General features: G+C 45.5%; 1 protein-coding gene across 2 annotated transcripts; it reads right to left on the bottom strand.

The window, feature by feature from the left end:
- Nucleotides 1-61: 61 nt before the first annotated feature.
- Nucleotides 62-20,160, bottom strand: LOC144152521 (armadillo repeat-containing protein 10-like). 2 transcript variants are annotated; one of them, XM_077683816.1, is made up of 7 exons: nt 19,988-20,160; nt 19,211-19,264; nt 16,073-16,671; nt 14,844-14,978; nt 13,629-13,877; nt 6,386-6,666; nt 62-3,701 (listed from the first exon to the last, which is right to left on the bottom strand). In XM_077683816.1, exons 1-7 carry the CDS (start codon nt 20,115-20,117, stop codon nt 3,686-3,688), a joined length of 1,464 nt encoding a protein of 487 aa, XP_077539942.1. In that variant the 5' UTR covers nt 20,118-20,160; the 3' UTR covers nt 62-3,685. The 2 variants fall into 2 exon arrangements, with proteins under 2 accessions (XP_077539942.1, XP_077539941.1); XM_077683815.1 differs by having other exon boundaries at nt 62-1,418.
- Nucleotides 20,161-25,839: the final 5,679 nt, after the last annotated feature.

Here is a 25,839-nt window from a genome sequence, read left to right as displayed (position 1 = left end):
GGTTGTTTGTTGAATGCGGTCGTGTGTACATAATTGGGCATTAAAGCGAGACAGACGCAACTGATTAACGAGGCTTTTATTGTCAACAACGCAGTACAGCAACACGACAAAGGGTAACACCAGCTCGTGCACGTCGCACAAGCAGTACTGCTCGACATCTCAACAACGCATTTCAGACAAATGCAATGACGCTGGCCGTTCAGACCACAGTTCTGTGCTAGAAAGCACATGCTAGCACTGCAGGATGCTAACTTAACAATTTCACACTGCGTCATACTTTTAACTCCAAGCTAGGTGATTAAACTGCCACAAAACCTGCATCGCGCAGTGCTTTGAATAACCACTACACTTCAAGCTCGGTGGTGAATGCTGATCAGCTTGACCTACTCCACTAGCCTGCGCATGGAATCGTGGGCATGTCTACATGGTCGCAAGGTAACTAGATTTGCCCAGCGGTGCCACCACAAAGCGACAATGCCAAAAGCGTAGCAATGAGGATGCGTATGTACAATGGGCTATACAGTAGCGATAAGAGTCGTGCCATCTCTCAACTTCAAAGCTTCAACTGCATATTGCCCTCTTCCTTTTTGTACTTCCATCTTCCCGCACACCAAAAAATTGTGTAACTGACCTTAGTACTGCAGGGTTACCACATAAATGGAAAGCGCACAGGAAGCATACAGGGAATCCTATATACATGTGCTGTACACGTACGCTCACGCATTTTTCTAAGTACAAGTTTGCTGAATCTGTACTGAACCAAGCAGTAACATCTGCTATGCATGCTTCTATTATTTGCAAGTGAGCAACAAACCACCATGCCAGTCTCAGCCATACGAACATTGAAACCATTGCCACTATTTTTAAAAAAAGTTTGCAAGACAGAGTGGAAAAAATACTGACATGAGAAATAAACAAATGACATAAGCGGATTTGATCTTCAAACAGTGCCCTGCATAGCTTACACCTGCAACAAAGTGCGCACAGAAGGAACCTTCGTAAAGCACATCATGTTCTTTTGCGACACCGGTTGGGTTCCAAACTTTCACGTTGTCATCAAATACAGCATTCCACAAATGCGACAACAGAGACTTTATTTCTGTACAAGACTTTCGTTGGTAGGGTTCCATCAAACCAAATGTTTTTATTGCACTGTTCCATATAGTAATGAAAGGCCTCAAAGAAATACACACAGGTCTGGATAACAAGTTTGCAGCAGTGCTTTAGCAAAGCGATGAAGGTCACGAAGTTACCACTGTTCACTGTAGTTGCAATAAGTGACGTGCATTACAGCGCAAAATCACAGTGCCTGGATTGGCTGCATTTCATAAAATGGTGGTTTAACTTTCCCTTCATTGACAGGAAAGAAAAAAGAAAAATCCATGGTTGTCCCATTTGTGAAGCTGCCCGGACTAGCACTGCAGCCATGGGGTGCAAAAAAAAAAAAAGCACTGTACTGTATGGTGTCGTTACAAAGACTCAAAAGCTTGTTTAGCAGCTCTTGCAACCACTGCACAACAAGAAATAATGAAAACACCACTAAACGACTTTTAAAAGGACACTGAATTGATTTGCAAACATTGCGAGATTACTAGCACGAATTGTAGTCTGGAGTCTTTAGGCCATGTTTCAACAACTCGCCGCGTTATTCAGTAGAAAAATAAATTCGAAAATGCTCTCCTCCTCTCTGCATCCTCCTTGCTGATTTCCTATGACGTCAAAATGAGATGGCTTGGCTTGACCGCGCTACTGCACGGCTCACCAACCCTCCGACAGAACCAGTGGGCCCAGCGCTTAGTCGGCTGGCCGCCGGCGGGTTGTCGCAGTTCGTTCACTCAGTTGAAACTAAGCCACGAAACGTTTGTGCCTGGAAGAATGTGCCTTTGGTTTGCTAGTCTGTAGACTGTATTAAGCTTAAGTCCAAGCCGCTCCACACGACGCTTCGCTGACTGGCACACGAGTAGCAGTACCGAAGGCCAATTGAAGGCAGGAGATGAGTCAGAGAAATTGACATAGGTACTAAAAAAATAAAATGAACCAAACCTTTATCGTGCACCATAGAACCAAAGTGCGGGAGCACTTTTTGAGCTGGGTGAACTAGCACAGCGGTCAGCAGCACAACTATACACCTGTGAATGCTTTTCCGCCTAAGGAATGCAGTCGCTAGAGGTGAGATATTTGTGGAAATTTGGGGGACACTTACTGCACGAGAGTCATTCAAAAAATAGACATGCAAGCTTCTTAGAATGCTAAAACTAAATAAAAATGTAAACTGGCTATGCAGTATATATACTTTATATTTCCGCCCCTGGCATCGTTGGCTTATGGCAGAGTAGTCAGGCGCACTAGGTATTTTGTTTTGCAAGTCACAAGTTCGAATCCCCGATAGTGCACGCTTTTTTGTCTGTTTTTTTGAAGTTGATTTATTTGTTTTTAGGGCAATGTTTTCGATACTGAATTCACCATTTTTGCGCTGTAACGTTCATTGCTCCACGAGCGAGTTCTTACATCAGACATCTTACAGCTGACAACATGGCAGAACCGCGTTGTGCCGATAACTGAGATATCAAGAATGCCCAGCCAGTGATGATGTCAGACGCCAAGCATGTTGTTGAACAGAACCGAAACCGAAACTGGTTTGAATTCTAATCTTGGACATCGTCCCATCACGTAGCACCTCGTATGGATGTCACTGCTTTATTTGGTACGGCTGGTGCAGACCGTGCATGGCAGTTTTTCTTCTTTCGGGCTTTATAAAATACCACCTTATCGAACGGATAAACGATGAAAAGTGTGCTTATTTGAGCCAGTCTACGCAGTGCAAGAACAGGAGCTTGACAAATTCACTTCAGTGTCCTTTTAAAACCGGTCATCATTGATATTTATTTTCAGTAGTTGTTTGTCGCTAGAAAAGGTCAGGTGTTCTGTATCCGTAGTGCAGACCACACTGCTTGGTTGTTACTCATTAATTTATACACTTCCGTAATTAAATAGAGCTAAATGCCAATAAAACCAATTTGTTGCCGAAAGCAAGAAGTTTGATTGTTAACTGGCGATTTGATCTGCCTCTGTATTGCGTGTGTAATTCCCCTGTTACACAGGCCATTTCAATTGCCATGTATGCGACTGTCACTAAACTTATACATGGTGAATAGCAACCGAAAAGTTCAATGATAGACTCAATAATGTCACCATTCACACATCTGACAAATACCACATCTAAAACATTTAACATTCTAGTTCTGGTACATAAAAAACAACAAACAACAAATAATTAAAACAGGTAATAAATGTAATCTATACAACTCTCATTAGAATGCCAAGACAGGTTGGACAAACACACTACTTTCCACCTGCAGCAACAACGAATAGGTGCAGCAACAACTGAAAATGCCAACACAATATGTATGCCCCCGTGACAAAACCTCTTCATGTGCGAACAAGTAATTCCGAAGAGAGCCATCGAGCGATAACCATGACTGCGCCATCAGAAAGAAATCAAAAACTTAAATTACGGTATTTCACTCATTGAACGTGGGCCTAGCACGAAACATTGGAATAGCTTTGGAGCGGATTTCCTTGGGCCTTTTTTCAGCAAGGAGGCTGATTCGAAGGCAGCCGCACTGCGTGATGCTCTTACGAAAATGTGTGTTCAAACTGGTTTTCAAGACAACTGGCTCACCTCTCACGGCATCCGCTGTCTAGGCAACAAAAAGGAAGTGAGAGGGGGGTTATTTCTACCACGCGACACAGAAAGACAAACACATAAAACACGAAAGCAGCCATAGCTCTAAACCTAGATGCAGGTCCAACCTACAGCATGTTGCACATTTTCTAATTAGAACTTCTAGGGCGAAATGCCACATCTCGGACAGTTTTTGAAAGATGTTTTCACACAATAGCGCACCAGAAATATCTCAAAACGAGCCAGCACTGTGCAAAAATATTTTCCATTCCAAACGTAACACGCTCAACTCATTTCAGCGGGCTGTGCATGCTTTCTTGCAAATGCTGCTTTTCCTAGCACTATTTTGCTAGCTTTGCATTACTTATTTCCATAAGCCATTCTATCATGAGTACTGCTTACAAAAATGGCTCCCCACGTGAAATGAAAGCGGCACTAAACAATGTGTCACTTACCGCTTATCTCGAACGTGAAATTATTTGCAGCTGATTATATATAAATTACCAAAGCATACCTGCCAGGTTTGCCGGGATGGCATTAGGGAGATCTTACCGAGGGCGGGAGAAGGTGGGCAGGGGCGGGAGAAAGTGGGCGAGGGCGGGGGTAACAGAATGGGTAACTTTCCACACATTTTTTTTGTTTACTTACAAGATAGCAGGAAATGACTGTTTCTTTGCCCAAACTACCAACAAGCTACACCACTTAAATGTACAACGTTGCTAACGCTGCCCTTTTCATGAAGTCCTGGAAATAGTACTGCAAGCGCAATATAAAACAGCAGGAACTGAACTGTATTGTTGTTTCATCTAAACTAACAACAAGCTACACCACTGGAGACTTGCTAAATCTTTAGAACGGCCGTGCTCATGCGTAAATGAAAGCGGCGGCAGCGCTGCGTTTTTATAAACAGTAAACTAACAATGGGACGAACAGGTTCACCGTCTGCGCATGGCCGACTTCGCTTTTTAAGCACTTCACACACTGATAACGATGCCAAATGGTGTCGGGTTGGATTGTCAGGTACCTTCGGCGCATTGTGGCCATACTGGGAAAAGGATTAAGCCGAAGACGGGTGCGTTTTCGTGAGATTTTTGTTTCGGTCGTACAACCGTACAAAACCATGAAAATTCGGGAAACCTGGCAGGTATGCCAAAGGTAACAAAATAAAAAGAAACTGGATGCTGCACGCGAACATGAGCCACACAACCACCCCTAAATTCTCGAAAACTGTGAATGGCAAAGTACCTTCAAAGCAATTTCTCACAATCACAGCTTTGGGTTATAGAGGTAACTTCTGGTTTTGTTCTTACTTTATATACACATCTCAATTTGTAATATACGGACTAGACAAGTGATCTATGCTACACGGTAAAAATAGATTCAGTACTGCCTTTTCTGGTTGGTAGACAGCAAAGTAAATACGGCAATGAAATTCTTAACCATTCTTGGCAAAATACAGGCTGTGCCAGGCCTGTCTGTTATTTTGTTATTGTGAAAAACTTGTAATTTGCCATTAAATTCCCACACCTATATTAACTTGACACATATAAAATATCTGTACATCGATGTTGTGATTTCGGTACCTGACACCTTAAAAAGTAAAGCATTTATGTTTAACTAATGCTTTATACCTGCAGAAAGAGGTGAATAAGCTTTCACAAGGGCACTACCAGGTCCACCGAGTGTACAGAAAATATTCCTGATAACATTTAGGAACCTGGAATTCACATTTCTGACGCAATTTTTACACCCATTCCAACTAATCGTTTTAGCATTCAATTTCACAGATGTATTATACATGTATCGTGCATTGTAGAAGTTTATTAACTAAAAAAATGGGGGGGGGGTCAATTTGATGCACTTATGGTCTTTCGAACATTACTAATGAGAAGATGAAGAACTGCTGTAAGCAAGTTAATGTGGATGACCCCGAATTCTCGGCTTCCAGCATAATCAATTTGTTAGATGCTTGATGTGTTTTTCCTTCAGTCAAGCATAATCGTTGCCTATAAATTTTGGTATCGTGTCACTCCAGCTAGCAGTTTCTCTCTCTAGGCACATTATCTTGATCCTCGATCCTTTGTAACCACTCTGTTACTTGCGACATCTGTTTGTTGCCTGCCCTTTGAATTGCATACCCTGCCCAAACCCACTCCTCATACATTTGAACCATAAGTTTTTCAATTTCAGTTTGCTTTATACTTTATAACATCACTGTACCAGGCCCGAAGCAAGCACAAAAAGCTTGGTTCCGAACAAGGAAGCAACATGCATCACTTACCAGTGATGCGTGGTGCAAACTTCATGGTGTTTGTTTCTAATTCCACACTTACAATGAAACAACATACCTAACAAATGTAAGTCCTAAGTGGCGCAAAGCCAAAAATATAGCGTGCCATGTACATATAAAAAGAAAAAAGAAGATGAAAAAAAAAGAGCTTATGCCTCAAACAAAAAGAGGGATAAGGAGGAACACAAACTGGCGAGGGATGTTCACTGAGAAACCAAGGTGTTTTGCAGAACCTTCAAGTGCTCCCAAAGGTTCCGCTGACTACACCCCTGTGCATAGGAACCACCGGACCACAACAGAAGCTGGAGGTTTGCTGAGACATGCACGCTTGCACCTAGTCTTTACACCTCTAACACCACTATTTTACATCACACGAATGCCCAGACAGAGTGCACCAGGTGGCGAGTTACCTCATGAGTGCCTCAAAGACGCGGCCGGCCTGAAAGCTGATGTCCTCGTCTGCCCTGAGAACGAGCGCACGCGTCCTAGCCTGCAGCTCCTCCTTGGAAGGGCTGCCCCAGAGCACTGCATACAGCGTGTCGGGTGCTGCCGCCCTGTACTGAGCGGGCAGGTCCAGCAGGCTGAGCTGCTTCTTGGCTGCACAGGTGGCAATGTTGGCCAGGTACGTGAGCACCCGCAGCATCACCTCCCGGTTCGAGTCCTCCAGCAGCGAGAACAGATTCTGCGGTGCCTGTCAAAGAAGAAATCCAGCAAGTCAGAGTATCTCCCTGCACCTAGGTGGCAGCAGTAGAGGTGGTTCTGTGAATGCGCCTGGCTTCACAGAATTTTCCCTGATGTAGTATTACCGCACTGTCTGAAGCTGCACACTGCCAAGAGGAAGCAAATAAAGGATGCAACAGTGCTACACTAAGGAAATGCTGATACTGCGAATGCAATGCTTTTTGCTTACTATAAACGGGCCATGCAGACAAAATACCAGTCTGTTTTATTCGAAAGATTTCGCTTTTTATAATTCCCCCAGCGCTTGCTTGGAAGCAAACGATGCTTTATTCGCTGCAAAATTAATCCATTTAAGTTAAAATTTTGACTCTTCCGCCAAATCGTGTGTTATAACGATGTCTCCAATGACATCATAAGAACGGGTCTTCAAGCTAAACTTGGCGTGAAGCGGAGACTTGTTTACCGTTAGTCAACCTAGATGGCGCCTTCATACCGCAACGGGCCGTTTTCTGCCTTTGCTTTGTTTTTGACCTATTTGTACCTGTCTTGTTTTTGTTCAGGGAGAAAATAATCGCTTCGTGAAACATGGTGCTCGCTTAGCAATTGTGGTCCGTAAGACACCGTCGCTGACGCCAATCGGCCAGTGTCGTCTGAGAAAACCTGAAAGAGCCGCAGTGCTGTGCAGCTAAAACAAGCATAGTACGCGCAGCACTAGCAGCAGTACGCATCAGTACTTTTATGTTTACGTGTACTTTCTTAACTTCCACTGTTTATCCCACCATTCTTAAAGGAGCCATGAAGAGAAAACACAAGTTTGGTTCATTCAAAAGATTGTCTCGTTAGAATCAAACTGACACCACTTTTAACGTAAACTTCGCTCAAATAAGATACATAATTAGGAAAAACGGGAATGGTCATGCGACCCACCAGCTCATTTCCCGCAACAGAACCTATGATGTCACATGAGCTAAGCTCTGCGATTGGCGGAGGCTGGCAGAAGCAGACGCAAATTAGGTAGAGCTTACAAACTAGACGAACGAGCGATTTGCGCTTAAATTTAGGGCACATTCTTTACAAAGCAATAGGAATGATGGGACAAACAGTGGAAGTTACGAAAGCACATGTAAACATAGAAGTACTGATGCGTTCTGCTGTTCGTACTGTGCACAGCATGCTTTGGTTTAGCTGCACAGCACTACGGGGCTTGGGGTTGTCGCAGACGACACTGGCCGATTGACGCAAGCAACGGTGTCTTACGTGACCCCATTTGTCGAGCGAGCACTGTTTCAGGGAACGAATATTTTCTCCCAGAACAAAAACAAGCCAGGTTTAAATGCGGGCAAAAACAAACCAAACGCTTGCCACGGTATGGTGGCGCCATCTAGGTTACGGAACGTAAAGAAACGCGGGAACAAACCAACACCGCTACAGGGTGGAGACAACCTTTGAACGGTCCCGTGCCGCCGCAATTGGGCCAACGGCTCAACGCGTTATTCTTTCCGTTTCCCACGAGACCTAGCAACGCGAAACAGACAATATGATTCAAACTTCTTCAGTAAACCGCGTTGCTGCGATAATTTTAGCGCGGTTTTGACACAATGACTTGCTTCGGCGGCGAGCGAGCAACCGAAAATGGCGGCGCCAGCGTATACGTGTCTCTACCCTGTACGGCGGATGCGTGAATGAAGGTATTCTAGGCTGCAGAGCGGTCGGTTCCTGTGATGTCATTTGGGACCACGAAAACGCACGATTGAGCGGGAAAATCAAAATTTTAACCTAAATTGTTTAATTTCTCAGTGAATAAAGCACCGTTTGTATCCGGACAAGCGCTGGGGGCACTATAAAACACGAAATCTTTCGAATAAAACCAACTTGCATTTTCTCTTCATGGCTCCTTTAAAGGAGTACTGACACCAAATTTTGACGCCTAAAAAATGATATAATTGGCTTCATTAGTTTGTACAGATGCCTCACAGAAATTTTTGCAGCGATCCGAGGCCGGAATCACATCTGAAATCGATTTTGATTGTCCCGGCCGCGAGCTTCCACAAATCGGCAGCCCTAACGAAATTGCTTTCGGCGTGACGAAACATCAGCCGGCGTGTCTGGCCGGTTCAGGGTGACGTCATATACCTAGTCGTTTTCGGAACCGGAAACGATGTCCTGCGCTGCTGTTGTCGGTGGTATTCCTTTGGGCAGGAGACGTACAGGTGTAGCTGTGTGAGCAATGCTTGTAAACTTTGCTCACTTTGCGTGTTCGACGTCTTTGCTCTTCAGTTCGTGGCTGGTGCATGGTGTTCCCTTGCACTGGTGCCAAAAACTGCGCGGTACCGGCGCCGCGCGGTGCGCGATGTCGACGCGCACCGCGGTGATGCGGCGGTGCACGTCGCCGAGCTCGCCCAAGTTGTGCTATGGCAAGCTCGCGGGATGCGAAGTACTGCTCGTGGCAGCCTGTCCGAGCAAATCGACGACGACGCCAAGATGCATTATTTTCCACGCGACGACATGAAGTGCCGCTAAACGTGGACTGAGTCCGTGCGCGGCGGCGGCCGCAAGAACTGTCGCCCAAGCCAGCGGGCTTGGCGTTGCTCGGGTCAGCTTGGGTGTTGGGAACTTCAGGCTTAGTATCGTGGCGAATATTTGATCGCCGGTATCTGTACAACTGCGAATGACCATCCCTTACACAACTTTTCACCACACTATCATCCCCTTTTTCGCATACTGAGCTTTATTTTGGCGATAATTGCCGTTTCAGCGATCGGTGACCAAGACATCTGCCGTGGCCTGTTTTGATTCTAGCGCACAGGTGGCGCCATCTTTCCACCACTCGCCGCACCGCGGTGCTGGCAGTGCTGGGTCGGAGCGCCGAACCTCCGCTGCCAGACAGCGTAGGCTTACCATCGCGGCAAATATCTGAACACCGCTTTTAAATTGAGCGCTGGTAACTACCCCTAGCACAATTTTCACCACACTAACATCTACTTTCTCGCATGTGGAGCTTCTTTTTTGCGATCAGATTGATTATAAGATTGGCGACAAGCTGTTGCTATCACGGTTTGCGCCGGTTCGAGCCACAATGATATTAAAAAAGGGACGACGGCGAAGACATTGCCGGCCTAATCGCCTGGCCAAATAAAGTTGCTCTGTCTGTCGGGTGGCAGCGACTCATCCGAGTCTGACGATTCAGACGACATGTCGACTGCTCGGGCGAGTGCGGGCCATGTGCAATCGTAGCAGACGATGTGGCGAACGTCCCTGACATCACGGGTGAGACCGTGACGTCAGACTGGCCCGCTTGCAGGCTGGCCTTCGAATGGCCATTTTCCCGCGCGGCAGCCGAATTTGAAACTGGTTGCAATAAATGTGCTATAATAAATTCTGTGTTGGCGGCTGACGGCTTTCGGTCCGATTTTCATAATTACTGGGCCAATAGGTATTCTTTACAGCATAAAAACTGAAAGCGAGAAATTTAGTGTCAGTACTCCTTTAAGCGCAAATCGCTTATTCGGCTAGCTTCTAAGCTCTACCTAATTTGCGTCTGCTTGTGCCGGCCTCCGCCAATCGCAGAGCTGGCTCGAATGACATCATAGGTTCTGTTACGGGAAATGAGCCAGTGGGTCGCATGGCCATTCTCTTTTTTCCTAATTATGTAGCTCATTTGAGTGAAGTTTACGTTAAGAATGGCGTCAGTATGATTTTAGCGAGGCAATCTTTCGAATGAACCAAACGTGTGTTTTGTCTGCATGGCCCCTTTAAGGTGACTCGCATCCCATCACACTCCTATGGGGCTTACAAATTCGTGGTCCACGATTTTAAGAATGATCGTGCACCAATATTACTTTACCAAGTGCTTTACAGATGCATAAAAATGTTCCAAAAAACGGCCTCGTTTGCTTATTTTAGAGATACATCACTTCTGCACTGAAATAAAGAATAAAACTCTTGCTCGCCAGACAGCCAGCACCATCTAGTACAAGCTAGCTAAACTAAAAGTCATTTTTGTGTATTTTTTATTTCAGCACAGAAGTGATATGTTTCTAAACTATGAAGATTAAACCGTCAGGAACATTTTCATGCATCTGTAAAGCTTTTCATATTGTGGACGATGCTTTTTAAGCCCAGTGGTCATGAACTACTAAGTCCCATATCAATGTGATGAGGTGAGGGCTCCTGAGAACAGAGTTTGGAGGCGTTCCTGGGAGGCAGCTTCACTGCTGTTTTTACAGGCACCTTGATAGCCATCTTCAACTCAAAATTTATGCTCACTGATAGTAGAAGTGCTCGACGTATTTTAGAAGTGGCCACCATAAACAAGAAAATCTCCTTAGAAATAAAGGTACCCTCTTTTTTTTCCACTGACATTGAGTTTTTGCCATCTGGGAAGAGTTCTTTATGCATTTTCAGGCTCAGTAAATTCAGCATAATGAAGCACACCAGACCATATAAGCTATTGGTTGGGTATATGGCACCAACACGATGTTCTGTGCAGTGATTTTCCATACTGGTGAGAAAAATTCCCATTTATCGGTTCAGAAACTCCCTATTTTCAGCATTTCCCCCTGCAGGTTTCTCAATAATTCCCTACCAATTCCACTGAATTTTCTTTCTACAGCTGACAGATCTTTACGTGGATTCCTGTTAGGTTTTGGGCATTGGCCAGTGCCGCCTATGTCTACTTTACGTAGCCTTCCGGACGCAGACGCTTTTCGGAGAATCACAGTTTCAGCGTGAACTAAATTCCACTACATCTGCCACTCAGCAGCATTTGACTATTCATTTCGCGTTTTCTACCCAACAACATGCTTGCTTTTCAAAGTAAAGCTCTAAGTTAAAACAGCCCTTATGAGAACAAACAAAACATATTTTAGCTCAGCACTGGGACTGCTGGCGCCATCTCTTGTTGACAGCACGCGGACTAAGGCGCACCCGATATGATTTATTTCTTTCTTTCTGGGTGTTCTTTCTTCTATGCTCTCTCCTGTTTGATGGACTGGATTGGAAGTGGTCTTGGATGCAAATGGCTTGTGGGGACATGACTGCCGATACTTTGACATAAATCTGACGAGGTGTTAGGGAACTTTTTAAAAGAAAACAAAGTAATAAATGAAGTGAGGTCCGGTTTCCTGACATTATTTTTTTCTTTTTGTTCCACTACTCCTAAAATTCCCTGCATCTATTAAAGATTCCTTTTTTTCCTCTTGGCATAAGTTACAGCTGAAAATTCCCCACTCAGAACATCACTGGTTCTGTGTTAGATGAATGTACAAACCAAAAGGCTTGTAACCAATTTTTTAATATGGAGATAAAATGAAAGGATTCTACTAGGCAGACCTCTGTGAGAATTATGGTTTCAGTAAGTTTGGCTTAACCTGCCGCAGTGGCTCAGTGCCTAAGGCGTTGCGCTGCTGAGCACGAGGTCGCGGGTTTGTTTCCCGGCCGCAGCGGCTGCTTTTCTGATGGAGGCGAAAAGCAAAAACGTCCGTGTTTACGAGATTTCGGCGCACATTAAATATCCCCAGGTGGTCAAAATTAATCCGGAGCCCTCCACTACGGCGTGCCTCATCGCCTGCGTTGCGTCGGCGCGTTAAACCCTACAATCAATCAAATCAAGTTTGGCTTAAGGGGGGACACTGGTCTTGAGGACCGAAAATATGCCAAAAAATCAATTTTCTGTAATAATTTTATTTGCAGTCTACACGTCCCAAAGAATGTACCTGCAAAATATCATAGCTGTATCATAAGTATTCACAAAGCTGTCGCCCTTTGAAGTCGCCTAAATGACCATTTTTGCCTATGTTTGCAAACTTCGTGCCCTGTTTTCTCAGAACCAATTTTTTTCCCACATGGTCAGCTGTCGGGTACAATATCTTGTGATGTACAGGTTCGATTTACATCATTTTTGCTGCATTTGAAAGCTTATGAACTGAACAGTGCAATAAAACCACAAAAGTACAGATTTTTTTTTTTGATGGCACAAGATTTTATGCGTTAGTTTTACGAAAACATTGTAAATTGATGACCTGACATTTACGAATTTTACAGTGTTTGCAGAAACCATGCTAAAATTACTGCAGTGGTATAGTTGCATTCCTTGGTCCTTCTAGAGCACAAAGGGATAAAAGCTATTTGCGTATTTCATAGGTACATAATAAAAAAATTGCCCGAAACGGAGTGACATAACATGTTGCACAACTCTAAACTTACACCCCCTAGACGAGAACTGACTGCATATTTGTGCTCAGGATGTTGAAATACACTCAATGTGTAAATCTCAAGCACATAGGTTAAAAAATAACAAAAAGCAATGAAAACCAGGCTTTCAGCTGGGCTACAGAGGTAAACAACTGCAGGTTAGACAGGCTACAGCTGATACCCCCTGCAGAATGATGTTCACATTTCTTTTCACTAAGCAATGTTTCCCTTGTCAGATCCTCTATTTTTATTTTGTACCGCATTAAACAGTACAGGACGCAGGCGAACTTTATATGAAACTTGGATATTTTGAATGATAGCTTATATCAAACAGTCTGAGCATCCATATGCAATGTGCATTTTGTATTTCGAATTATTGATTACATCGAACCACTTTCTGGCACAGTTTGAATTCAAGTGCAGTGAAAGACATTACAGTACATGACAAGACTTGGCATTCCGTAATATGTCATCTGGCTCCATTTCTTTGTGTAATGCACCATCTGCACCTGTACTTCACTCTCTCTAACCAAACCTAACACAACCTAACCTATCCTAGCAAACACAACAATTAAAACTATAATTTCAATCGCTGGAAACTAAAGGCTAGTCTAAGCCACATAGAAGAAGAAGAAAAAAAAAAGAAACGCCGGTCTCGAACATTTGCTCTTTGTAACAGGAAGCTCTAACATGTTACCCGCCTAAACTATTACTGTGTCCCACATACCCAACGGTGCCCGCCCAGGCCTGAAAATGCGCATGCTGCCGGACGGGCCGTACCTTGGCGGCCAGCAGGAAGGGCACCATGCGGGTGTTGCAGGAGAGGTTGACGAGCAGCTTGAGGGTCTGCAGCCGCACGGCGTCGTCAGCTGTCTCCACCAGGAGGCCCAGGTGGTGCAGGCGGCCGCGGAAGGCCTCGTGCGTCTCGTCGCTCAGCGCCAGGTTGGTCAGGCACAGCAGCGACACCGTCTGCAGGTAGCGGCCCCCGTCCCGGGACACCGCCGCCGACAGCAGCAGCGGGATGCACGGCTGCAGTGGTCAATGAGATTCCCGCTTCTTGAGACACCAGATCTGTGCCGTAAATTCTCACGAGTACTGGTTTCGGGGTAGCCTGCACTCGGCTCTCATGTAAACAACGCTGTCACCCGTAACCTGGTAGTTCTACAGCGGGGCAAGCACTTAATCACTACCTTAATTATGCACTCCAAAAAAAGTAACTCATACCGGGGAACACAGTTTTGCAATCTAAGAATCGTTGTGCTAGCGAGATCTTCTCGATAAACATAGATTTGAAGGGTCCCTTGGCTGCTTTAATGGGAGTACTGGCCAGCATCCAGGCGCTGGTGTGGTGTAGCTGGGCCTATCCACTAGAGGTGCAAAGCAAGAAACTCAATGTATCCATGTCCCCCTGAAGGAAAATAAGAACAAGAAAAGTGACTCCACAAGATATGTGGATGGTTTAAACCAATTTGATTGAACCAAGCTGATGACGCTCGGCTATGTGAGTATAATGACTTTCAAAGTCCAATAATTCCCACAGCATGGCCTAAACCAATGGGAAAAAAGTCCAAAGCCCGGAAATGTACATGTCACACATGCAGATGTAGGTAATTGGCCAAAAGCAGATGAGCACCCTGACATACTTGTAGGGTACTGTCCTTGCCATTGCGAGTGCAGATTATGTGTCGTGCAAGCATGGGCATACATCTGGAGCTACAAAGGCATGCGTTGTAATAGCGAAATGTTGTCCACTCTACAAGTTGACAAGGTGTGCAATTGTAGGCATTTGCTAAAATGAACTTTCGTGTTGTGTAAGTCAGGTGTAGCACAATAAACTCGCAAGGTGGCCGTTGGCAGCTATATTTTTTTCAGGAGCAAAGAAAAAAGCCAACGAACATAGCACAAATAAGGGAAGTCAAGTCCATCTGGCAGAGTATCCCAAAAATAAGTGAAATATAAATTTGCACAAGAGGGGCTCATTTGGAAAAGCCTTGCCTGCAAGAGCCTTTGGTTCCTCTCGTTGACAGCCATGTTGGCAATGGCTTGCGTGGCTGCCACTTGCACTGCGATGCAGTCGTGGTCCAGGAGGTCCTTCAGCAGCGGCAGGCAACCGACATCACACAGGTAGTCCTGGGGAGCGAAGAACAAAGAGCTCCTGACTTTGCACACTGTGTTCGCAGCACACTGACAGAACTGGATGTTTGGGCACTCACTATAGGTCCGTTAGTTACACCTGCACCCCGCGAACCAGTTCATGCGGTGCAGCACTTCACCGTTCGTTTCAGTGGTGCCGCTCACAGCACCTGAACTGCACCATTCCATTCACCGGTGAAGCCGACGGGTGCAGGACGAGTTCATTGGCTTTACCTGCACTCCCTGCCGAGGAGGTGCAGGAGCAAACGAAAGAAGTGCAGGTCTGGTTCCGCCGATTATGCAGGATGGCGGAACCGGCTTTGCACCGCTGTGAGCTGGTTGAAGTGGTGCAGGGTTAATTGAATGGACCCTATGACTATGATAGACACGTTGAAATGACTGAGATGAATGTATCGAGTAGAGTCGGGCTCTTTGATTTAGTCTCCAGCTCACCGTGGATAGTCCACAGGTAGTCTGAGGATTCCCCATGCCATAGATATGTATGTGAAAAACGAGTGCCAGATTGTTTCTCAATGAGCCTGCAGTGAGCCCGAGGCAGAATATGAAGGAGCCCCAGCGTATCTAGTAAAGCGGCCAAAACACAACATGAAGGCTCCTTTATGTTCCAAGCACATGTCCTGTGCACCTTACTGCTGACTACTACTATGATCATAAGGTAGCTTTTCTCAACTGATGCCTGTCTATTGCCCACACTTATTTTCAGTGAAGCCCTTAGAAAAAAACAACACATAAAATTGATTTGCATGCTTAACACACGCCTTGTCTGTGTAATGAAGGCCTTGTAGTGGACGTGTGTGGATTAATTTGGGCCAATACACTAAACTGCAGTGACAAAATACACAACAGTTCAAATAGCAAATAAAACTAGAAAGAAGCATTTTGCTAAATTTTGTGTAGAGCTTTTTCTATTGAAACAAGCTTTTGTCATGCCGAAAGGTTGCCACATTGATGCTAAACTGAAAGAATCTGAAAAGCTGCTAAGTATTTTAGTGTGTATGTGGGCCCATTGTTTAGTTTGACGAAGAAGCAAACTTCTTAATGACATGCAACGAGATGGTCCCATAGCCGACCTGATTGATGGTGAAAGCCGCGCAATTCGACATGGTTGTCAGGGTCTTCACGAGGACGTCTTCGTTCCCCGACATCAGCAAAGTCGCCAGGCACTTCGCTTCGTAGAGAGTCATCACCCGCGCCTTGTTGTACAGCCCGTGGAGCACTTCTTGCAGGAGCTCGTCGGTATCCTTGACAACTGCGCAGTAGAGGCTCTTCTCCTTGACGTGGTTCGCACTGAGGTCGTTACACTGCCAGTGCTGCGACGCTCGGGACGGGTGCCGCGACGACTTCCCGCCCGAGTGCTTCCTGCGCAGAGGCGAGGTGGGCACGATGTGGACGTTCTCGGCCGAGCGGCTGAGGTAGCAGTTGTTGGCGCTGCTGTCGGCCACGGGGCTCAGGGCCTTGGGCGAGCCCCACGGGGAGCTCTGCAGGCTGCGCGGCTTGAAGATGCGCGCAAAGTACTGGTCGTCGAACATGCGCGCCTTCAGGTTCAGCTCCCGCACCTTGTCGCGCACCGACTTGGGGATGAAGTGCAGCTCGGCCGGGGAGTTGGTGATGTAGTCTTCGGGCGGCACGCTCAGGTCCGTCTGGCTCGAGCGGTGGCTCATGTCGCGCTCTGTAACCAACGACGGCAGTCAGGAGCATGCAAACTTTAGGCAACAAGTGCTGTCTCCCTGCGACATGACCGTTTGTTAAACGGGTCAGAAGAAGCCATTTAGTTACACTGATGAGAAAAGTGTTTAGTTGAATTTTTACAGCTAGAGAGCTGTACAAGCAACAGTCCCAATATACATAGTGCCTAAATATTCACAAAAATCCATTGCACTTGAAGGAACAAAAAAGGCTGAACGATTTCTTTGCTTTAACTAAGGATTCCACTTTTTCCTTTCAAAGCAGCTTTGGCCTTTTTTTTTCCAGATACAAATTGATTGATTATGGGGTTTAATGCACTGACTCTAAATAGGTGATGCGGCGCACCGTAGTGGAGGGCTCCGGATTAATTTTGACCACCTGAGGATCTTAACGTGCACCAATATCTCGAACACACAGACGTTTTTGCTTGTCGCCTCCATCAGAAAAGCGGCCGCCGTGGCTGGGAATCGAACGTGCATCTTTTCGGTTACAAATTAAGTCTTGTTTGCACAGAAATGAATAATGAAAGCTTAGAGCTGGCCGTTTCTATTTTGTTTCCCATATATATTTACGTGATGCAACATAGATCGCCACATCATGAAGAGGTTTTTGCAGTTCACAAAGTCATTCAAGCTAATTCAAGCACGAAGGTGCTGCCGTCCAAAGGAAGCAGTAGAAAATATGTGCATGATTCCACAGCATGGCGGCTGACTACCAAACAAGTCGTGTATTGATTGATTGGGGGGCTTAACGTGCCGACGCTTCACAAGCGAGTAGGCGCGCCGTAGTGGAGGGCTCTGGATTAATTTATACCACCTGGGGATTTTCAACGTGCACCGAAATCTCGAACACACGGGTGTTTTTGCTTTTCGCCTCCATCAGAAAAGCGGCCGCCGCAACCGGGAATCCAACTCGTGTCCTTGTGCTCAGCAAAACAAGCCATGTAACCGATTGCGCCAGCAATCTTGGAGTTCAGCTGCTCGTTGTAGTGTATTAATAAACACTGGCACTAACAAGGGGCAATGGCTTCCACAATCACTCCCATAAATTTTTTTACTGTACTTGTACAACAATGCGAAGCATTGGCTGAAATCAAAACTAAAACAAATTTTACCAACGTTGCTATCAGAGAACCTGCTTCCAAACCTTTAAGAGCTGAATTCTGCCATTTAAAAAAACACACGCAGCAGAAGTTCCACCCCACATTATAAATTTATTAGTGCCTGCCTTGCTGTTTGTTTTGGAAAAATGCTTAAATAAGCTCAACCAACAACGTTTCACCATTCACGATTCATGATGTCACAAATCATAGTGTGGGAAAATGGGGCGGTGATAGCTGTTTTCGCGCTTTTGACAAATTTCTGTGTTAACTACTGCTGCAGCGAGTAATATATGTGTTCGTGGCACTGTAATCCAATGATAAAGATAAACCTGTTCCTACACTTTCGTGGCTCCTTAAAAATAGTGCTGAGAGTTAAATTCAGCTACATGCATCACCTTTCTCCCCTTTCCTCAAAGATAGAAAGGGTCGATGGTGTCTCTTTACACTAACGAATTTTATGGTGTCTTTTTGGCACGTCACATAATGCTAATCATGCATTGTGCAATGTGTGTCGACATGGTATAGGTGTACAAGTCAGCATAAAGCATCATTCAATAAAAAGTCGTGCAAGCTTGGGTATCTCTTCATGGTTTGTGCACACGGAATGAAAATATCCAAATAGCACGTTTGTGAATCTGTACCCCTGCTGTTAAGGATACCCATCCGGAACAACAGCACAAATGTGTGTGTAGCGCGTCTTAAATGCTGAATGCCACAAGAGGTGTCAATTTTTATTAGTGCTGAGAAATGCATTTGCAAATGGTTAAAACATGCTGCAAAAACTGCAACTACGTAGGCTGAAGTGACCAATGCATGGTATGTGTATACACATAAACTTACAGAATCCGTCATCTCATATATCTCTGTCCTGCGTGTATGTGTGTATATTTACACACACACATAAGGAAAGGCCGGCAGTCTACAACACTGAGGGAGGCATACAGGAATTGCTTTTTTACTACGATTAGTGAAGTTAGCACTTCAAATTTATATAGGAGATAAAGTGAAGAAAAACGCGCATCCAGAGTGGGGAACAAACCCACGCCTTCAGATTAGATCTCAGATGCCTTACGAATTTGGTTACCGGGGCAATTGTGCACTTTCTGGGGTATTTATATTTAGCAAAAATAAATTACACTTGAGGGTGGTAGCCAGCGCCACTATGACAACACAGGTTGAAGGGGACCTTCTTTTTAACCTCCGGGCTCTGACTCGCGCGTCTAAAGCCTGTCATGAGCAGTTGACAGACTGGAGACACATCTTATGCTACCTTTCACCTTCAATGCTGCCAGAACCGAGACCCTCAGTATGATGTGCAGAATATGCTTAGGAATCTATTTTCCTTCTGTATTTTCTCAACGAGCCATAGTTTAGATGAAACCAGTATAGCAACTTAATATTTGCGATATTATTTACATACCTTGCTGCTCGGCTTTGTGCTTCTTTTTCTTTTTCAATTTCACCAGTTTTCGTGCTGGACAATAAAAAAATGTTTGCATGTGAAACATCCGCTCAAAGACAATAACACTTCAAAGAATACATTGATGTGCTTCAAAAATGCCAATGTTTATGCACTTCGTTTCTTCTGGTCAATCTCCGAGCTGGCGCATACCAATCACCAATCAGCCAACCAAAACAACAACTCCCGCTTCGCGATTCGAACAGGCAAAAAGCACCACATACAGCTCGCATGCCTTTCTGTGGTAGGGCAACAGATAACGCCATAAATGTACCAGGTAGAGAAGGAACGTGACTCCTATGACAATGTATTGCAATAGATCGGAACTCACGCATTTATCGATCTTTGCGCCCATACAAGGTCACTCGTTTTCTAGGACACTAGAACACTAAACACAAGTTGTTGTATGGGAGATACCGTTCGCTTCACTGCTCAAACAAACTGAGATAGGTATATGTCATGACTTGGGCATGCCGATCAATAAACATCAAACGATGACCACAACATGACATTCATCAATCGCAGAAGAGAACCAGGACTGTCTATAATACACTGACAAAGTCGGTCGTCATCCCCGTTCCATCGTTCTATGAGGCGTGCCACTCACGCAGAGCACCCACATAATAACTTCATGATTTCTTTCTCTCTGCGCGAATAAATAAACGAACCGCCGGCAGCTTGTGATCCCGTACGCGCGGCGGATTGGATGACAGTGCCGCAACGTTGCGGTAGGCTCACCTTTATCATCTCTCCCATTGCCTTTGAAACAAAACGCTGATTTCAAAATCGAGTAACCGACGTACGCGAAGCCCGCAAACACAGCTGAACACAGGGCTACCCGTTTCACAGCTACATCTTCGCTAGCCATCTTCGCAATGCGCGAAAGCGAACGCGAAAGAAACGAATCTAACGCAATGTGCAGGCGGAAGCCAGTCACGCCACGACGTCACTTCCGTTGCTCGGTTTCGATTTCGGTATGGCGATGTCTTGGCTGGCATGCAGTCTAAGCATAATGATGCGGTGAAAAAAGTGTACAAGTTCTGTGTTTCGGCATAAATAAGAAAAAAATGTAGAAAATTAATGGAGTAATGGTCGGTTTATTGTGATACATGGAGGAAAGAATACTGTGATAATATCAAGGAAAGGGACCATGAAGACAAAATACACTTTTGGTTCATTAGAGACTGTTTTGTCCCGATCCCAACTATGCCAATTTTATCACAAACTTTGAACAAATAGTGGAGATATTAAACAAAATATGTGAGGCAGTGGCGACTCCCTAGCCACTTTCCGGCAACTTTTCTATGACGTCACAGAATCTTGAATGTGCGATTGGCGGCTGCCGAGCCAACCGATCGCTAAGCTACATGAGTGGACGATTGGAGGGGCCTCTGGTTCCACTTGACTCCATCACTTCAATGCTAACGTGCAGTTAACACAAAAAAAAAATGATCTTTTAGTGCTGGCCTATATGACGTCACTGGATCCTGCCTATTAGCCCTCATTCACACAGCCGTCGTCATCTCCGTCACGGCATCATCACGTCAAGAAACCGCGACGGAGACGCAAACGCAGTAGCATTTGTACTGGAGCTCTCCGTCAGAGTACAGGGTCATCTGCCTAGTGATCAGTATAGCCTAGAATTGAGCTGATTGAGCGTGCTTAATCTGAAAAGTAAAAAAAATGGCTTAGATTTTTACGTGTGCTCACTTTTTGCTAAATTTAGCCATAAAAATTTGTTTTCTGATTGACTGGTTTACCACGGGGTGCGGTCCCGTCGCGTTGACAGAACGGAAACGTAGAGCTCGGCCTCCTGTCACTGTCGCACCGTTTTCGGCGAGAAATCATCCGAGAAACCGAGAAACCGTCGCCCATGAGGGAAGACGGCAACGTGATGGTGACGTGACGGGGTGAAAAATGGCTGAGTGATTGAGGGCTAACACGTCACTGTAACGCGAAATTTTAAAGTATTTCAATACGTTTTTTTTTTTTTTTCGGTTCAAAAATGTCTTTCATGGCTGGAGTGGAGTTACGTGAGGTACTGAAGCCTAGTTCTTTCAAGTTAAAGTTGTATTCTGTCTTCATGGCCCTGTTAAGGAAGGAGCATCTAATCCCTCTCGTGCCCCTCACACACCGTACCAAACGTGCATTGCGTTCTACCTGCCTCAGCAGTCGCCTTTATTCGTTTTAGCCATAGAGGTTCTTACTGTATATTTTCTAAGAAAATCTATGGTTTTAGCAGTGGCACTGGCTATGTGTCGTTTCTTTATTTGTTGTCCACCAGAACCAGCATATCGGAATTTCATCGCTGTAATTCCCATTACATCCTCTTTTTCCACCTGCTCGTATGCTTGGCTCTACACTCACTGCCCATTCCATTTTACAGCGCATTCAAGCGGTGACGAGACATGGCCTGACAAGGGGAACATTGATTGGGCTGCAGACATAGCGCCACTAAAGCCAATGCTGCTCCCAGCTGCTCCTCCTTGCTTGCACTCTGCCATTCTCCATCCACAGACCGACGGCGGAAATTTTTGCCGACGTGCCCAATCTGTTGCTCACGGAATAATAAAAGAAACTGACTGCGAGCAAAGAAAGCACGAGCACTTCACAACCAAATTTTCATCTCGAAGACTTGCTGCAACTAACGGTGGTCACCCTACAGTGGTTGCAATGCTCTCGCAAAAACTTAAAAATAACGCAAAACCACTCTTTCACTTGTGCTTATATTTCACACAAGCAGGCCATGACATTCTCATGACCTCAACGGCAATGGCCCCATCCTGTAAAACATTGATGGACAATGCAGCACCATTCTGCAGCTTTGCCCTGTTGCACCTGCTTCTGGTCCAGCTTCAAACCACTGCGGTTCACTCTACATAAGCTTAAGACTATCGAATATAATTTTTATTAAAATTGCATGCCTAATTCATTTCAGCTTGAAATTGAATACGTGTCAGTTCAAAATTGCCAATGTGCAGGTTTGCTATCGCTGGTTTTCCTTTCTCAGTGCTGTAAAAGGGCCCTAACGAAATGGGTTTCGTAAAAAGTTGCTCCTTGATCGAGCTCAGCCTCTGTTGCACGCAACTGGCTTTTGGGACATGAATTTTGGGACATGAACTGAACATGAATTTTGTATAATACCAGTACCCAGCTATTACCAACCTCATGGTCCCATGTGCCTCAATGCAACACTTGATCCCTACAGGTACTGAGAGCTCTGCAATGAGCAGTAAGGGAAAATAGAATGGTTAACCGCTTTGCTGGACATACATTAAATGCGAAAGGTGTTGCATTGAAGGACTCTGGTGTTGCTTTAGAGAAGGGCCCCAACCACAGACTGTGAGCATGCCAGCATTTACTCCGCACATGAGCAGATGATGTCACTCGTCTTGGAATATTTACCGGCACAATTACCTATATGTGATGAGGAGAAAGCCTGGCACCATGTCACATTCGTCGAAAAATGATTTTAGTTGGAACTACTGGTGGCGTTGGCGGCCTATTAGAGGTGCAGTGTCTGTCTCCCAACACCTTGCCTAGGACACACTGAGTGTTCGCAGCAACAAAGTGATAAAGTCATCGTGTTCTCATCTATGAAGCATTGAGTAATGTCAGCCAATTTTTTTGTGCTGGTGCCCGTATCTGTCTGCCGTCTCTTTGGTCCAAGTTTTGTCGCGCTGTTTCCTAAGGTGCTGGTGGAAGCACTCAACCCTCTCTAAAAATGGATGGACCTAGTTCAAGGCCTCTGTGACAGAGTAAGCAACTTTTAACACTGGTCACTGAACATCAGAACTGCATCACTTGTATACTGGTGGTCTGCCTCAAGCATATACATTGCTAGGCAGTGTGCTTAGAGTAGCCAGAACACTTCACACCCAAGGGGTCCCCCATCAGGTCTCATGCAAAATGCTTTCGTGAAAAATTGTGGCTCTCAGGTGCAGCAACTCCAGTAGAACACAAGCTGTTGACTGCACCCCTGGTCAACCACATATCGTCGCAGTCACCTATCAGTTAAGATGACGACACTGCAATGACACTGATCTCGTACCAGCTCTCAAGCATTACCTTGCTTTAGCGCTCACACCCTCATTCACAAGAATATGTCATGGTCCTTAGCAGCTCACACAGCTATGGGTACCTACAAAATCGTAAATCCGGCACTGGGCACTCTGATGTCCTCTGAATGAACTAACATGTTGACAATGCCTCGAGTAGTCATGTTTACTCGACGGAGGAGACTCAGAATCCCCAAACAAAGGAAATCGACTTGTGCATACACAGTAGAATCTCGATGATACGATTACAGCCGATCCGAATTTCCCAATGATGCAAATTTTTGGCATGCTTCTGATGGACTGCATCATATACTAAGATACGCTATCATTATGATTTACACGAAAAGTTTCTGAATCCTTCATGGTTGATACGAATGCGCAAACGACCGGTGCATGCGAGCGGGTGACGCGGCAGGCCTCAGAGGGGGAGTAGGGTCACCGTGCAATGCGTGGCTGCTGCACTTTTGAAGCAAAGCTTTACTAATATGATTGAGCGGTTTCCCCAGCATGGAGGATTTGACTTTTATATTGACCGCCGTACCCTTGGTAACGCATAACGTGAGTCACCGGGCCAACTTCCGTCAACAGCCGTGTTCGCCAGCCACCCAGCGCCAACGTCACCGCTGGCTTGGCACATGCGCTTTCCGCAGCCTTGTTGCCGCCTGGCCACATGGCTCACCACATGCATGCGAGTTTGACCTTGAATGAGAGCGGCACCAGGCCGCTTTCTCTTCTCTGAGCATTCGCGGGTGCTGCAGGCTTAGAGCTGCTATCGGCAAGCCGTGTCAGACCACCCCTCGCATATCACCCGGCGAGCTGCTTCACTGGAATGCTAAGCACGCAAAGCTAGCATCGCAGGCTGAGGAACAGCGAGCCGCTCGGCTCAGAAAACGCTGGAAGTGTGCCCCCCCTGTGGACAAAACAGGCTTTGGAGGAATACTATAATTATTACAGCTAAATAAAAGGGTGACAAAGTGAAACCAAGAGTCAACCAGGTTAAGCCAAACTTTCGCTTTGCATATTCAGGGTTAGCCCAGCTAAATCACACCCTTTTTTTTTTTTTCCCACTCCCATCTGCTTCCACCTCCCGCGCTGTTTCCGTAATGTGTATTTTGCCCAGGGCTTGATGCCTTTCCCGTGGGAGAAAACCAAGAGTCCGATGGTGACCTGGATATTAAGGGCTCGGGTAATCTTGGAACTCGGGCTTCTGCGCCAGATTTTGTCACCGCGAACAACAATGTTGAGACCTGCAGCCTAAGGGCTTTTGAAGAATTGGTGGAAAAAGCCAATGAAATTGTGACTGGCAGTGATGGTGAATATGCCGACCTGCATGACGAACTGCTGCCGATCTCAGAAAACCGTTCCGCTCTCGATGTCCTGCAATGCACCGCAGGTGCTGGCAGCGTGAGCGACGAAATCGCGGCACGGTCTTGCGCATTTCAGGCGACATTCCTCTTTGACATGGAAGGCAGGAAAGCACAAAAAAGCATTACGAACTTCTTGAGCCCGCAGTAATGGTGTTTAAAAATATTTGTTGATTTTCACGTTTATCTGGACTTTTTTTGGATTTTATGAATTCGGGAGGATATGAAGATTTTGCGTGGCCCCAACAAATTCGTATCATCAAGATTCTATGGTAGTTGCAAGAAGTACCTCTTCTAAGACTAACAAGTACAGTTGTGCATGTTAAGTCGCTTAGTAAAAGCAAGAGAAGTCGTTCTACGAGCCATGCTGCCACAGCCGATACAGTTGCCGACAGTGTTATGGTCACCAACAGTGCTGAATGTCTTGGCAGATTTCACTTTTTGTAGACTAAAGCAGAGCTGCTAGCAGATCCCTATTGCGATAGCCTTACTGCACTGCTTCATTGTTTTAAGTCACCAGAACCAATCAGAGCTCATGTAACCATTCCTTTCATTTACCCTCGCTAGTTTATGGGTATCCAACTCGTAGGTGTCGAAGTCTAGACCCCTATCACACATCAGGTTTATTTACTTACTCTTGTAGGTTCCCTGGCTTTTAATAACACGGACAGGTGCATGTGTGGTTGTAAGCACTTGCCGAGTCTTAGCACTAGAACCATCAATTATGATATGAACCATGAAATGTGCCTACAGAGGAAATTATAGAAGTAGGCCAGAGGTCATTTAGCTAGTGGAATTCAAGTGTACCAGCACTTGTAGGACTGGCCTCCAGCTCTGTCTTGTCCATAACCCCCTCTGTGTTTTCTCCCCCCACATCCCAAAAGCTGTCAAAGAGAAGGAGTGGAAAAGGGAGGTATGCCAATGTGGCTCCTCCCACACAACACCCTGGGCATATTGCCCACATCGTGTGAATCTGACTCAGCTCTCGTTATCGGCTTCTTCACACAATGAGTGCAGAAAGTCTGCAATTTTAAACAAACATGCATCCTTACAATGGCATGAAAAGTTTTCTTTTTAACAGCTGCAAGTCAATGTTACCGCAATGAAGAACCCACAACTGTGCCGCTACAGTGTGAAGAGAGAAAAGTACAGTTTAGTCCATTACGAA

This window comes from Haemaphysalis longicornis, unplaced genomic scaffold, assembly GCF_048455015.1.
Source record: "Haemaphysalis longicornis isolate Haplotype H1 unplaced genomic scaffold, Haemaphysalis longicornis Haplotype H1 scaffold_9, whole genome shotgun sequence".
Taxonomy (NCBI): Eukaryota; Metazoa; Arthropoda; class Arachnida; order Ixodida; family Ixodidae; genus Haemaphysalis; species Haemaphysalis longicornis.
This window is presented reverse-complemented; position numbering and strand designations above follow the sequence as displayed.

Bases quoted from the DNA above. Each gene is read 5' to 3' on its own strand.
- LOC144152521 (XM_077683815.1), bottom strand. From the start codon at position 20,117: ATGGCTAGCGAAGATGTAGCTGTGAAACGGGTAGCCCTGTGTTCAGCT. The intron at 16,672-19,210 runs GTATGTAAATAA...CGTTGGTTACAG, and splicing joins GCACAAAGCCGAGCAGCAAG to AGCGCGACATGAGCCACCGC. The intron at 14,979-16,072 runs GTCGGCTATGGG...TTCGCTCCCCAG, and splicing joins CGGCTTTCACCATCAATCAG to GACTACCTGTGTGATGTCGG.